The sequence below is a fragment of the Geotrypetes seraphini genome, chromosome 4 (assembly GCF_902459505.1).
Source record: "Geotrypetes seraphini chromosome 4, aGeoSer1.1, whole genome shotgun sequence".
In the NCBI taxonomy this organism is placed as follows: Eukaryota; Metazoa; Chordata; class Amphibia; order Gymnophiona; family Dermophiidae; genus Geotrypetes; species Geotrypetes seraphini.
The window spans coordinates 183,197,765-183,213,902 of record NC_047087.1 but is presented as its reverse complement, the minus strand read 5'-3'; the positions used below and the strand labels follow the sequence as shown (position 1 = coordinate 183,213,902).

The following is a 16,138-nucleotide window of genomic DNA, read 5'->3' as shown; positions in this document are numbered from 1 at the left end:
GAGCTATTTATTTCTTTTGCATTTAGCTCACACCTTTTTTGAGTAATGGTCTAGTAGATATTCCTTATCCCCAGAGGGCTTACAATTTGTTTGTACCCAAGGCAGTGTGGAAGGTTATGTGGCTTGCCAAGTTCACAAGAAGCATTAGGATTTGAATTTCTGGCATTAGTGGTTCTCAGTACATAGCTGAACCACGAGGCTGCTACTAAACCACATGGCTATGTCAGTATGCTGTCTGTTTTATACTTCTCTCTGGAGAACAAGAGGAACTTGGGGATTTTTGGGGGGAGGAGGGGCAGGCCTGATGACCTAACTTTTCTTTAGGCATTTTTGTCATACTGCTGCCTTCTTATAAGTAAATGATTCATCTTTTAATTTTAATGAGATCATACTATAATACAGTATTGCAGCCAATTAGCGCTAGAATATTCATGCAAAACATCAGACACAAGACTTCACCTTTGATGTCAATTCTGACGTCGGAGAGGAAGTTCTTGGTCAGCTAGTCGCTGCCTGGCTGGCCTGGAACTTCCTCTCCGATGTCTGAATTGACGTTGGAGGTGAAGGCTTGTGGGCCCGGCCCTTGTATGTGCCAGGCCTGGTTCGGGGAAGCAGGAAGAAATCGGGGTGGTGGATGCAGGGGGGGGTGCAGGGAGAGAAAAAGCATCAGGGAAGTGGAAATTGGCATGATGGCTTGGGAGGTGCAGGGGGATAGAGAAAGAAAGATATAAATAAAAAGGGGGCAGGGAGAGAAAAAGACAGGCAGGCAGGGGGAGAGAGAAAGAAAGACAGGCAGTCAGGGGGAGAGAGAAAGAAAGATAGAAATAAAGATGAGGCAGGGGGAGAGAAAAAGAAAGACAGGCAGGCAGGGGGAGAGAGAAAAAGAGACAGGCAGGCAGGGGGAGAGAGAGAAAGAAAGATAGAAATAAAAAGGGGGACAGGGGGAGAAAGAAAGGCAGGCAGGGAGAGAGAGAAAGAAAGAGGCAGGTAGGGGGAGAGAGAAAGAAAGACAGGCAGGGGGAGAGAGAAAAAGATAGAAATAAAGAGGGTGGCAGGGGAAAAAAAGACAGGCAGGCAGGGGGAGAGAGAAAGAAAGAGAGACAAAGAAAAGGGGAGGTGGCAGAAATAAATAAATATTGGATTTACAGAAGAAGGAAGTGCAACCAGAGACTCATGAAATCACCAGACAAAAAGGTAGGAAAATGATTTTATTTTCAATTTAGTGATCAAAATGTGTCTGTTTTGAGAATTTGTATCTGCTGTCTATATTTTGCACTATGACCCCCTTTTGCTAAACCGCGATAGTGGTTTTTAGCGCAGGGAGCCCTTGTACATCAGGAGCTGTGAGGGGCATTCAGCGCAGTTCCCTGTGCCAAAAACCACTATTGCGGTTTAGTAAAAGGGGAGGGGGGTATATTTGTCTATTTTTGCATAGTTGTTACTGAGGTGCCATTGCATATTTTAGTGTCATCTGCCTTGACCTCTGAAAAAAAAACCCTGAATACAAATGATAATTAACATTTTCTCAGCGTACAGTGTGCTTTGTGTTTTTTAAAAATTTTACTGTTGGTAGATCATTTTGACTTGGTCATTTTAAAAGTAGCTCGCAAGCCAAAAAAGTGTGGGCACCCCTGAATTAGACTCTAAAATTGCTGGCTAAACCTGCTCTAGAAATGGCTGTGTGTGTGTTTAATATATTGGAACCCTTTTGGATGAATCATGCCATATAAATGCACACTACTATTTGTCCTGCTCCATGTTAGGGGGTGTATATTGGGAGGAGGAGAAGAGGAAGCAGAGTAGACCATGCCATACATTTCTGGATATATTATAAGTAGTATAGTGAAGGTAGGAGAGGCTACCATGATAAATTAAAACATTGCTCATTATATTGGAGAATACAACTAGTATTTTGCAAGAAGCTGAGTGTGTTAGTGGTGGTGGTGCTGTGTTTGTGGGAGGGGGGGCTTGATCACAGTAACAGAGCTAGACACTTTTTTTTCTTGGACACTTTCAATCCGTATTGCCCACAATCCTTGCTCTGGAAAGGTCACATGTTAGAATAAATTTTTATATGGTGTCCAAACTCTGGTGCCTTGCAGCATAAGGCCAGAGGCATTAAAAGGGGTATCCAGATATATATATATATATAATAAGTTAATGCTATGTAACATGTCAATAGAATGAATTGTGCAATGATGAAAGTTTAATTGTATGCTAATTGAATGTTCAGTTGGACCTGTTCACAGTACTTACCAAGCCCCTGAACTGGTTATGTGTAACGTAAAGTGTCATGTGAAAGTATAAATCTCATAACACTATAGAGAATAGGTCTCAAATCCTTCTCTTAAAAAATGAGATTTGCAAATCTCTATCTCATTATGGGTGTTCTGAAACCCAGTTAGGTTGTGACTCTTCATAACTTGAATTCTGCAACTCAATATTGGAGACATATGTATCTGCATGCTCGCTGTGTTCTCAGTCTAAACAATTATTAGTGGTTTCTTCAGTCCAATCTATAATCTTCAAGTCATTAACGCATTTTTTCTGTTCTTGGACCCCAGCTATGGAATTCTCTCCCGGATGCGATTCATTTGATCCCGGATTTTTTATTCTTTTGTAAGAGTTTGAAGACTCATCTTTTTAGAAATGCTTTCTAGGATTTGGGAGTGATTTAGTTTACATATGGTTTTATTTTATGAGTTGTATGATGAATGCTTTAGCTAAAACAATTATGTTGTGTGTTTATGTTGTGTTATCAAGTGATTGTATTTTAATTTATGAGTATGATGATGTAACCCACATAGATTTTGGATATGCGAGATATAAATGTGTAAATAAATAAATAAAATACATTTTCAACTTTCCCCAAGAAAACAAGAAAATCTTGGGTATTCAGGAGAACCTTGAAGAGCAGGACTGAGAAACCAGAAGGCCCAAATCTAAGAAATAACATGCTTTCTGTGAGAGATAGAAGAAAATATGAAGTAGGGAATAAAGAAAGCAAGGGAAAAGAGGTACTGTAGTAGGGAAAAGATTCCATACAAACGTTTGTAAGGAAGTTCTTCTTCACCCAGAGAGTGGTAGAAATCTGAAACCCTCTTCAGGAGGCTGTTATAGGGGAAAGCACCCTTCAGGGATTCAAGACAAGGTTGGATAAGTTCCTACCGGAACAGACCATACTCAAGTAAGGCTCTTAGACTCAAATAGGGCACTGGTCTTTAACATAAGGGCTGCCGCGTGAGCGGTCTGCTGGACATGATGGACCACTGGTCTGACCCAACATCGGCAAATCTTATGTTCTTGACTTATTTATGGCCTCACTACTTCATGTTCATTGTTAATATTGCATATTATCTAGCAGGAACTAGTAGAATGGAGGATAGGGTGGGAGTGACAGAGCTGCATGGAAGCAATAGTGTAAGTATGGTAAGTAAGCAATGAAGTTTGATGAGTCAGGCAAAGTGCAGTGTTTGAAACTTTTAAGAAAGCTGTTAAAGTAATCCATGCTAGAGATGAAAGGCATCAGGAAATTTGGTAAACACTGAAGAGTAGAACAAAAATGAGAGATGAGTGGAAAGAGAAGGATAAAATCATCGTCATACCAAGATTTCTTTTTTTTTTAAGTCAGATGAGTACTAACATAGAGGAAGATTGGGAGGCTTGGCAGAGGCCAAAAAAGTAAGATGTAGTAGGATTAGGCATCTGCGTGTGAACACTTGTAAGGGATACGATAGCAATGAAAACTGTAAATACAGTAATAGAGGAAGAGAGAGAGAGAGAGAGAGGTGTCTGCAAGTACATACGTGAGTGTCCCATTTCCATTTTGATGGCTTTCTTGTATGTAGTAAAAGTAAAATGAACTGATAGTTTTAGTCCAGCTTCTAGTGGCAAGCCATGTTGCTGAAAATGACTGTTAACAGCCAGCACCGAGTAGCATCCTGGTTAGCAAGTCTGAGCAGAGGGCCTAAAAATCAAATGGGCACCGAAACGTAGTTCCCTGTTGAATGTCAAAATTGGCAATGTTGTGAAATGTGTGAGAGCTTGAAGGAAAATATGACAAAATTCTGTCAAAGAACCGTGGTACATGTTGCTATTCATACTGAGGGAATGGGGGTGTCCTCTGTGTACATACCGAGATACAAGATCGAGCAGAATTTATTAGGTGGAACCACACTAAAAACTTCAGGAGCAAAACAGATTTTAGGAGAATAGTTTTTGGTTAAGAAATGGTTTGCAGTGGAAGAGCTTGCTAATGTTTTTTTATGTCATTTGGCAGCAACAGCAATGACTGAATACCTGAACCGTCTTTTAACCCTTTTGCATTTTGCCTTTTAAAACAGGAACCTGTGGTGCTTACTGACACAAACCTGATATATCCAGCCCTGAAGTGGGACCTAGACTACCTTCAAGAAAATATTGGCAATGGAGATTTCTCTGTCTACAGTGCTAACAGCCATAAGTTCCTGTACTACGATGAGAAGAAAATGGGGAACTTCAAGAACTTTAAGCCCAAATCCAGGAGGGAGGAGATGAAGTTTGGAGAATTTGTTGAAAAGCTTAGAGACATAGAACAAAGGAGAAGTGAAGAGAGGTGAGGTTACTGGAAACAGAGCTTAAATGACATGTACACATACTGTATGTATGTGTATATATATATATATATATATATATATATATATATATATATATATACATACATACTCAAATATAGAACGTTTTTGGGTCAAAAAAATGGACCAAAAATGGGGGTCTTGTCCTATATTTGGGTGACCACACGACCCCCTCCTAGACTTGTTGCAGGCCTCTGCCAGCCTGCCGTATGACCTGGTAGGCCGGGACAGGAGGGATCTTTCCCATCCTGGCTGATTCTAACAATATTTTTACCCCCCCCCCCTCGCGTACCTTTTTGTCATCTTTTCTCAAATCCCTGGTGGTCCAGCGTTGTTTGGGGGGTTTGGCTACCTCAGATCTCGTGGCCAGGGGTGCACCCGGCATGCAGGAGTGAGCTTTTCGAGCTCCCGCCCAGCCCCACTCCCTGAATGGCTGCCGCCAGTTCTTGCGAGTCCTGTGAGAACTGGTGGCAGCCATTCAGAAGTCAGAATTGGAGCTTCAACTGCCTAAAAACATAAACACATAATTATCTTTATGTAATAATATTTGACTACATTTGATAAAATGCCTTAATCAAAATTTCATAATGAAATAATCAACATAGTAATCTTAAAATATATATACAAGCATTTTAAATTCAAGATAATTTCACACCCACCCCTCCTATTCATCCTGTTTGTAACAGGATGGCCCTTAATACATATGCTTTTTAATTTTAATAAACAATGGATTCCACAATAAAAATATAGAGCCTGATATTCAAAATGTTTTGGCCAAAGAGGCTCCGGCAAGGTTACATCATTCTGGCCAGTCCAGCTGCTACTATTCAGTGGTACTTAACTGGATAGAGCTGCTGAATATTAACAATGACTATCATAACACTATCCAATTAATGTTGGGGCAGACCTGGAAGTTATCAGGGCACCACAGATAATCAGCTAACTGGACATGTTGGATGACATAATACAGTCCCATATGTAACCCGATAACTTCCAGGTGCCACCTAAATCTAGATATTCAGTGCTTTTTCCTGGATAGAGGTGCCAGCACTGAATATTTGGGCCTATAAAAACTGACTGTTGTGTGCTGACTATCAGCCAAATAATAGCCCTTAAATAGTTAAACTAGTAATGTCTATTATAGTGGAAATAACCATGCTTTTGCTCGTTTATATTAAAAATACCGTATTTTTCACTCCATAAGACGCACCTGACCTTAAGATGCACCCTAGATTTAGAGGAGGAAAAGAAGAAAAAAAACATTCTGAACCAAATTCACCCTTCCAGGCTCTGCACCCAACCCCACACTCCTTGCCAGGCTCTGCACCCTGTCTCCCCTCTCTGCGAGGCTCTGTACCCTGTCTCCCCTCTGGTGGTCTAGTAGTAGGCTGGGACAGGGCACAAGGCAGGCAGGGACAGGGCACAAGGTAGGCCAGGGCAGGTAGGCAGGCAGGCCTATGGCCTAGTGACAGGTAGGCAGGGCCCCCCACCCTGAGGCAAGCAGGCAGGCAGGGTTCCCCACCCCAAGGCAGGCAGGCAGCCCCCCACCCTCCTTTACCTTAATTCCTCCAGCAGTCCATCACTGTCTCTGGCTGACTCCTGAGCGGCAGCGGCAGAGCAGCGCAGAAGGCAAGTGCAAGCTTTTCACTTTCTGCCTTGTCCCGTGCCACTATGTGAATGAGTCTCTAGAGTCGGGAGCGGTACCGGAGGACTTGAGAAGGGTGGATACAAAAGTGGAAATAAGGAAGAAGTAGGGAATTTTACAGGCCAGTAAATCTGACTTCTGTGGTAAGCAAATTAATGGAAACACTTTTAAAACAGAGAATGGTCTCGTTTCTGGAATCCTGTGGATTACAGGACTGGAGGCAACATGGATTCACTAGAGTTAGGCCTTGTCAGACATATCTGATCAATTTCTTTGACTGGGTGACCAGAGAATTGGATAGAGGATGTGCGCTAGATGTGGTGTATTTAGATTTTAGCAAAGCCTCTGACATTGTTCCAGACAGTCGTATAATAAATAAACTGAGTTATCCCAAGACAAGCAGGCATGATATTCTCACATGTGGGTGACGTCATCTACGGAGCCCCGATGCGGAAGCATTTTCAAGCAAACTTGATTGAAGATTTAAGTTTGCTCTGCTGCTCCACGCATGCGTGCCTTCCTGCTCCACTAGGGGGCGCATCCCCTCGTGGTCTCCAGTTCAAAATTTTCCGCTGAGCCTAGAAGTCGTGTTTTTTCAGGCTCTGCCCCAACTGCCTTCTAGCACCGCGATTTTTTCTTATTTTTTCTCGATTAAGTCGCTGTGCGCAAATTATTTTTGTTTCAACTTGTTCCTGCTTCGTTTTTGACCGACCCGGAGGCTTCCGGGTCCCCGTGGCCGCGTGGCTACTCGAGCCGCGGCCAGTTTCGATTCTATGTCCCGGCCTTTGACCGGCTTTAAAAAGTGCACCCGGTGCGAGCGGCTTCTTTCAATCACAGACCCGCATCGCCGGTGCATCCTCTGCCTGGGGGCCGCTCATCCAACCGATTCCTGCCCCCAGTGTGCTACTTTCCAGAACCGGGCCCTCCGCCCGAAGAAAAGCCCGCATGGCGGATCTCTTTGCCGCCGACCAACCCTCTACCTCGGCCTCGAGGTCGGCCCCGGCCTTGACCTCGGCCCCGAATACCTCAGCATCGCCTCGAGACTCGAATCCGAAGTCCTTGGGACAACAAAAAGCCTCGGCTCCGGGTAAGTCCCCTCTTCAGGTCCCGTAAAAGCGAAGAAGCCAGCCTCAGGGACACCGGCGACGCATGGCGGAAGTCCCATGCTTACAGCCCCGGCGAAGCCCTCCAAGCCTTCGGGCCGTGCCTCCACCACACGGGAATACTCTGATACGAGGTCGCCCCTGGTGGAGCGCACCGAGGCAGTGGACATGCCCTCGATGCTGTCCGTGCCCGTTTTCCAGGACCTACTCCGAGCGATGATCTCATCGGAGCTGTCCGCTGCAATGGCCCATCTACAACCGACCTCGACCCCGCATGTGCCAGACCAGCCTGAGCCTCGCGTCGAGCCACCTCGGGGAAAAACGCGCAAGCTTCGCCGCATCCCATCCTCCTCGGACTCCTCGCCGAGACACCCGAGGCGCTCTCCCTCCACAGACCGCCGCGGGGCAAAACGTCGTGCTAAACCGACGGAAACCTTGAACCGCCGTACCTCCAAGAAGGCCCGGGGTTCTCCCACTCTACGAGGCCGTTCACCTACACCTCGTACAGGACCGCTGAGGGTGACGGAGCTATCACTCTCCAACCCGCGCATCCTCCAAACTCCCCCTCGGACCGGGGCTCCGATCCGAGGTTTCAGGCTTTCACCGAGGGAGTCCGGTTCGAGGTCACCGATTCGACATCGATCGGTACCCCGAACGCCGGCATCGTCTCCGAGGGGATCCTCGAGACGTCGGACATCCACGACCCCGGAACACTTTCACAGTGCTTCCCCGGTCTCGGAGCGTGGATCGGGGTACCCTTCCCGGGATTTGAACAACCGCAACTCTCCCACCAGTCGCTGTTAGTAGAATCCTCCTTGAAAAAGGCTCACCCCTCCAGGGTCTCAGTGGCGGTCCCCCCAGGCCGAGAAGGCCGAACCCTAGACAAGTTCGGCAGGAGACTATATCAAAATGCGATGATGGCCTCTAGGGTGCAAAGCTACACTTTCACCTTCACATCCTACCTCAAACACCTCATTGGACTACTGAGAGCCTTTGAGACTGACTTACCGGCCTCCCGCCAAGGAGCGTTTAGCCTGCTTTCAGAGTCCCTCTCCAACCTACGCCTCCATCTATTCCACGCGGCCTACGATGGCTTCGAACTCTCCTCCAGAGAGGCAGCCTTTGCTATCGCCATGCGCCGTCTAGCTTGGCTGCACCTGGTCGACATGGACCCCAACTTACAGGACCGGTTGGCTAACCTCCCCTGCAAGGGTAAAGAACTGTTCGATGACACTATCGAGGCGGCTACAAAACGCCTCTCCGAACACGAACGTTCGTTTGCCTCCCTCGTGCGTCAAAAGCCTAAACCGCCCGCGTCCAGGCCGTTCAGGGCCCCTCCGCGCCGCTACCCACAAAAATCCACTCCTGCCTTCTCGCGGCCTCCGCCCAGGCGTCCGCAAGCCCACCATCGGGCTCTGCCCAAGTCCCAACCGCCTGCGACTACCAAACCATCTCCGTCCTTTTGACGGGATACGTGGAAGGGGGCGGGCCCCCTCCGCCATAGTCCCAGACCTCCTTCCCATCGGAGGTCGCCTCAAAGCCTTTTACCCTCGCTGGGAACAAGTCACGTCGGACGCATGGGTCCTTGGCGTGATCTCATCAGGATACTCTCTCAACTTTCGGGCCATTCCTCCAGACAACCCCCCAAGGAATTGCCCTCCCAACCGGACACAGCTACCCCTACTCCTCTCCGAAACTCGAGATCTGCTTCACCTGAGAGCAGTGGAGGAGGTTCCCCCCGGCCAATGGGGGAAGGGCTTCTACTCCCGTTACTTCCTGGTACCAAAAAAAACGGGAGACCTTCGCCCAATACTAGACTTGAGACGCCTCAACAAATTTCTGGTACGGGAAAAATTTCGGATACTTTCCCTACCGACCCTCTACCCCCTGATCGACGAGGGCGACTGGCTCTGCTCCCTCGATCTGAAGGAGGCGTACACACATGTTCCAGTGCACCCCGCTCACCACAAGTTCTTGCGTTTTCAGGTGGGAGACCTACACCTGCAATACCAAGTCCTCCCCTTCGGCCTAGCATCATCACCTCGGGTCTTCACCAAGTGCCTCGTGGTGGTCGCAGCTACCTTACGCTCCCAAGGTCTTCAGGTATTCCCCTACCTGGACGACTGGCTGATCAAAGCCCCGTCCAGGGAAGGGGTTATCTCAGCGACCCAACAGACTATTATCTACCTACAGAGTCTGGGGTTCGAGATAAACTTCCCAAAATCCCAACTACGCCCCTCACAGTCCCTACAATTCATCGGGGCAACGCTGGACACGGTTCGCCTCCGTTCCTTCCTCCCCCCTCCGCGTCTAGAGGCGTTAGTAAGTCTGAGCCGAAGAATCTCACTGCTGACCTCGGTATCAGCTCGACAGATGATGACTCTCCTGGGCCACATGGCCTCCACCGTCCATGTCACACCCTTCGCCCGTCTCCATCTGAGAATCCCTCAATGGACCCTGGCCTCTCAATGGTGTCAAGACCGGGACCTGATCGATCGTCCCGTGACAGTGACTCCTTCCTTGCAACGATCGCTCCGCTGGTGGGCCGACTCTTCAAATCTTTCCAAAGGTTTGCTTTTCCTCGCCCCTCCTCACAGCAAGGTACTCACCACGGACTCATCGGAGTACGCTTGGGGAGCCCACCTGGACGGCCTCCGCACTCAGGGGATGTGGTCGGCAGAAGACCGCCGCTGTCACATCAACGTGCTAGAACTCCGGGCCATCTATCTCGCAGCTGTAGCTTTTCAACATCTGCTTCACGACCGGGTGGTCCTCATCCGAACCGACAACCAGGTAGCAATGTACTACTTAAACAAACAAGGGGGGACAGGGTCTTGGTCCCTCTGTCGGGAAGCCATACGCCTCTGGAAATGGGCAATCTCCAACAACACCTTCCTTCGAGCGGTGTACATACAAGGAGAACAAAACTGTCTGGCGGACAGACTCAGCCGCCTCCTCCAGCCACACGAGTGGTCGCTGCACTCTCAGAACCTACGACAGGTGTTCGAACAGTGGGGGACGCCTCAAATAGATCTGTTCGCATCCCCCCACAATCACAAACTGCCCCTCTTCTGCTCCCGGATACACTCCCCGGTCCGACTCGAGGCCGACGCCTTCCTCCTCGACTGGGAGGGAAGGTTTCTGTACGCGTTTCCGCCGTTTCCTCTGATCCTGCGGACGCTGGTCCACCTGAAAACGGTGAAAGCCACCCTGATCCTGATTGCTCCTCGCTGGCCACACCAGCCTTGGTTTTCCCTTCTACTTCAACTCAGTGTCAGAGATCCACTGCCTCTGCCTCGGTTTCCCTCTCTACTATCACAGAGTCAGGGTTCGCTGTTACATCCCAATCTTCAATCTCTTCATCTGAATGCTTGGTTTCTTTCCCCCTGACTTCTCTCCCCGTGTCTCAATCAGTCAAGGAGATATTGGAGGCCTCTAGAAAGACCTCGACGAGAACCTGCTATTCTCAAAAGTGGACCAGATTCTCAGCCTGGTGCTCCTCTCACAGCCAGGACCCGGTGTCGGTCCCCGTCCCTCTGGTCCTTGACTATCTACTTCAATTATCTCACTCTGGCCTAAAGACCAACTCCATTCGAGTACATCTCAGTGCGATTGCGGCCTTTCATCAGCTCCTGGAAGGAAAAGCCCTCTCGCTCCACCTCTTAGTCTCTCGCTTCATGAAGGGTCTTCTGAATGTCCACCCTCCTCTCAAACCCCCTCCGGAGGTTTGGGACCTTAACGTGGTTCTGGCTCAACTAATGAAACCTCCATTTGAGCCCCTAGACAAATGCCATCCTAAATTCCTCACGTGGAAGGTGATTTTCCTGCTCGCACTCACTTCCGCCCGGCGAGTTAGTGAGCTACAGGCTCTGGTAGCGGACCCACCCTTCACTGTTTTCCACCATGACAAGGTGGTACACCGCACACATCCAAAGTTCTTGCCTAAAGTAGTGTCTGATTTTCACCTCAATCAGTCCATCGTCTTGCCCGTGTTTTTTCCTAAGCCCCACTCTCACCCCGGAGAGGTGGCGCTTCACACTCTTGACTGCAAGAGAGCGTTGGCCTTTTACCTCCAACGCACTCAACCACACCGGAAAGTCCCACAATTGTTTTTGTCCTTCGACCCAAACCGGTTAGGCCACCCAGTTTCCAAGCGCACCTTGTCCAACTGGTTGGCCGATTGCATCACCTTTTGCTACGCTCAGGCTGGTCTCGCGCTGCATGGTCGAGTAACGGGACACAAGGTCCGAGCGATGGCAGCCTCCGTAGCGTTCCTCAGGTCCACACCTATTGAGGAAATCTGCAAGGCTGCCACGTGGTCTTCGGTTCATACTTTCACCTCCCACTACTGTCTGGACTCACTGTCCAGAAGCGATGGCCGGTTCGGCCAATCGGTATTGCGAAATCTATTTGCTTAAATTGCCAACTTCCCTCCACCCCTTTTCAGTTAGCTTGGAGGTCACCCACATGTGAGAATATCATGCCTGCTTGTCCTGGGATAAAGCACAGTTACTTACCGTAACAGGTGTTATCCAGGGACAGCAGGCATATATTCTCACAACCCGCCCACCTCCCCGAGGTTGGCTTCTTTGCTAGTTAAGTGAACTGGAGACCACGAGGGGATGCGCCCCCTAGTGGAGCAGGAAGGCACGCATGCGTGGAGCAGCAGAGCAAACTTAAATCTTCAATCAAGTTTGCTTGAAAATGCTTCCGCATCGGGGCTCCGTAGATGACGTCACCCACATGTGAGAATATATGCCTGCTGTCCCTGGATAACACCTGTTACGGTAAGTAACTGTGCTTTCCCTTGGGATGGGTCCCAATGTGACGGGCTGCGTCAGGAATTGGTTGAGTGGAAGACGACAAAAGGTAGTGATCAGTGGAGATTGATCTGAGGAAAGGGATGTTACCAATGGTGTGCCTCAAGATTCTGTTCTTGGGCCTGTTCTTTTTAACATTTGTATAAATGTTATTGCTGAGAGTAAGATTTGCTTCTTTGCAGATAATACAAAAATCTGCAATAGAATAGACACACCAGATGGTGTGAATAACATGAAGAAAGGCCTGGCAAAGCTTGAAGAATGGTCTAAAATTTGGCAGCTAAATTTTAATGCTAAGAAATGCAAGGTCATGCATTTGGGCTGCAAAAACCTGAGGGAATGGTATAGTTCAGGGCAGTGATCTCAAACTCAAACCCTTTGCAGGGCCACATTTTGGATTTGTAGGTACTTGGAGGGCCTCAGAAAAAATAGTTAATGTCTTATTAAAGAAATGACAATTTTGCATGAGGTAACACTCTTTATAGTTTATAAATCTTTCCTTTTGGCTAAGTCTTAATAATAATATTGTAATTTATAGCTAAAGAGACATATGATCAAGAAACTGTTTTGTTTTACTTTTGTGATTATGATAAACATACGGAGGGCCTCAAAATAGTACCTAGTGGGCCGCAAGTTTGAGACCACTGGGGGTGAAGAACTTATGTGCACGATGGAAGAGCGGGACTTGGGTGTGATTGTATGTGATAATCTTAAGGTGGCCAAACAGGTTGAAAAGGTGACCGCGAAAGCTAGAAGGATGCTAGTTTCCTTAGGGAGAGGTATGGCCAGTAGGAAAAAGGAGGTATTAATGCCTCTTTATGAGACTCTGGTGAGACCTCATTTAGAATATTGTGTATAATTCTGGAGGCCACACCTTTAGAAAGATATAAAAAGGATGGAGTCGTTCCAGAGGAAGGCTACTAAAATGGTGTGTGGTCTTCGTGATAAGGCATATGGGGACAGACTTAAAGATCTCAATCTGTTTACTTTGGAGCAAAGGCGGGAGAGGAGCGATAGGATGGTCATTTAAATACCTACATAATATAAATTTGCATGAGTCGAATCTCTTTCATTTGGAAAGAAACTGCAATGAGAAGGCATAGGATGAAGTTAAGAAGTGATAGGCTCCGGAGTAATCTGAGGAAATACTTTTTTACGGAAAGGTTGGTAGATGTGTGGAACAGTCTCCCAGAAGAGGTGGTGAAAACAGAGACTGTGTTTGAATTCAAGAGCGCCTGGGATAGGCGCGTGTTGGATCTCTCAGAGAGAGAAAGAGATAATGGTTACTGTGGATAGGCAGACTAGATAGGCCATTTGGCCTTTATCTGCCGTCGTGTTTCTATGTTTCTATACTTTAATAAAATAAGTTCAATATAAAATAAGTATTCGAGGCTTCTGCAGATGGGATTAGATGGTTTACGGGGTGGGGTGCGACCGAGCTCACAGGGGCCAAGTTCGCGGGGTTGGGGACTGAGCTTGCGGGGGCGTGAACAAATTTTTCCCCTATGTCATTCTCTAGCAAGCAGTCATCAGATTTTTGTGGTCAGAGGGTGTGAAACCTCATGAAATTCATAGAAGAACAGTATGGAGAAGCCTGCATTGGTGAGAACACAAGAATATAAGAATTGCCATCTCCGGAACAGACCCTGGGTCCATCAAGTCCTGTGATCCGCACACGCGGAGGCCCCGCCAGGTGTACCCTGGCATAGTTTTAGTCCCCATATCACTGTATGCTTCTCAAGGGAGATGTGCATCTAATTTACCCTTACCCGTATCAGTCTATGCCACTCTTTTTTTTTTTTTTTAATTCTTTATTTAAATTTTTCAAATAAACAACAATTGTGCTTAACAGGCAATATATGATATTAATACATCCAATGTTAATAGTCATATTATTAAAAAAAAAAAAAGTAATACAATATAAATCCATTTTCAATATTGGATCAATATATTAACAGAAAAAAGAAGTAAACCATACTTTTTTAAACATAGTCCTCAATAAGGGAGGAAGGAGACTAAGAGAGAGAAATTCTTCCAGGAAAGATCACATATTAAGATTTTACAGGACTGCTTGGTATAAAAGTGCCTAGAATACGTAAAGACAATAGAGTATTAATGGATACTTGGAAAACATTAAGATTTGTAGACAAATTAACTACCGATTCTATTTTAAAATCGAAACAACAGACTATTTGGGTAAACTCCAAGATACAAATAGGCGGGTTTAAGGTTGTCTGGAAGGATTGGATTAAAGCAGGTATAAGATCATTAACGGAAGTAATTGATAATGGTAAGCTGCTTGATTTTTCACAATTGCAACATAAATATGGTCTGAATAAAAAACAAAGTTATAAGTGGTTGCAATTGAAGCAGGCTATTCAGGTGGGGTTCCCTGAATGGAAATCTTTAAATGATCATTACAGCTTAGAATTCTTATGTTTCCAGGCAGATTTTCTGGGACACCAGGCCGCAAAGTGGTATAAAATTATATCTAATTATTTGAATAAGAAGCCTAAAAATGGATTAAGAGATATTTGGAGCATTGAGATTAAGCATCAGATTAATGCATCTCAATGGCCACGTATTTGGTCTTGGAGAATTAAAGGTACGATGTCGGCATCTATTAGGCAAACATGGTTCTTTTTGTTGCATAGAGCATTCTGGACCCCTACTAGATTACAAAAATTAGATTGCTCTAAGTCTAATAGATGCTGGCATTGTAAAATTGAAGTTGGAACGCTAGACCATCTTTTATTTTATTGTCCATGTATTCAGGCATTTTGGATATCAATATGGGATCAAGTTAATATGTTGATGGAGAGTCATGTGGCTTTATCCTATGACACAGTGATTTTTGGAATGTGTATGAGGGTCAAATGCCAAATATCTACAGCAAACAATAAATTATTGTTGATTCTTACGGGAGTGGGAATTCAACAGATAACAACTAATTGGAAAGACTGTTCTAGATTGAATTGTAATTTTTGGTGGAACTCAGTATGCCATATGTATAAGATGGAAAGATTTCTTGCAGTACAGAGGGGGTATTTTAAAAGATTTCAAGAGGTGTGGAGGCCATTAATTGAATATTATAACGAGTAAAGTTTATTCTTTTTCCTTAGGAGATAATATATAGAAATGGGATGGGATGGGAGGGATAGGGAGGGAAAAATATTGGAAATATGTTGTTATGAAAAATAAGGAGATATATGTAATAGGATGGGATATTTATTGTTGTGCATTACTGGGTATAATAAAATGTTTAAAGTGTTTGAGGAAGAAAGATGGGGGGAGGGACAGATTTCATGTCAGATTAATTGTATTATCAAAAAGGGATATATAATTATATATAAATTTGTAAGGAATATTTTATTGATATGGAAAAGGGTGGGAGGTGGGGGAGGGAATAAAAACATGTATAATAATATTGTTTAAGAATGCCAAGTGTGTTATGTAAATTAATTGTAATAATACTGTACACTTGTTGAAAGAAATAAAAAGGAATAAAGATTTAAAAAAAAAAAAAAAAAAGAAATGTCCAAGTCGTTTTCCCAAGAGGATTGCAGGGAGGATAGTGGAGAGGGTGATAGGGACTTAAAGAGTTTATAAAAGTGGGAGGCAGTGTGGCCTAGGGCTAAATACTGTTTGGCAAGTGAGGCTAGGGTAGGGGTGGAGGAAAACACTGTTGATGTGAGACCTGCTTTTTTAACTGAAGATTTTAATTGTAACCATCTATAGAAGTTCGATTGGGTGATCGCAAAGGAGTCCATTAGTTCACAGAAGGTGAGGAAAGTCCCATTTGGGTGGCAAATGGATCCTATGTCCCAAATAACATGATTATACCAAAAGGGCCATGAGATAGATTGTTTGTCAATCCAAATAAGTTATTGAACCAAAGGGGGCAGGAAGCAGATTTGTTCCACGGAATTTCAAGCCTTTGATCAAGTTCAGTAAGAA

General features: G+C 45.7%; 1 protein-coding gene across 2 annotated transcripts in view; it reads left to right on the top strand.

Moving 5' to 3' along the window:
- HIF1AN (hypoxia inducible factor 1 subunit alpha inhibitor) overlaps positions 1–16,138 on the top strand; it is a 96,996-nt gene that overhangs the window by 13,623 nt on the left and 67,235 nt on the right. Inside the window, exons 1-2 of one of the 2 annotated variants that reach the window (XM_033940653.1) lie at positions 1,137–1,194; positions 4,344–4,594. In XM_033940653.1, coding sequence (XP_033796544.1) covers positions 1,174–1,194; positions 4,344–4,594 — 272 coding nt within the window. In that variant the 5' untranslated portion in view covers positions 1,137–1,173. Of the gene's footprint in view, positions 1–1,136; positions 1,195–4,343; positions 4,595–16,138 lie in introns of those variants that run through there. The other variant, XM_033940652.1, reaches the window with a different exon arrangement.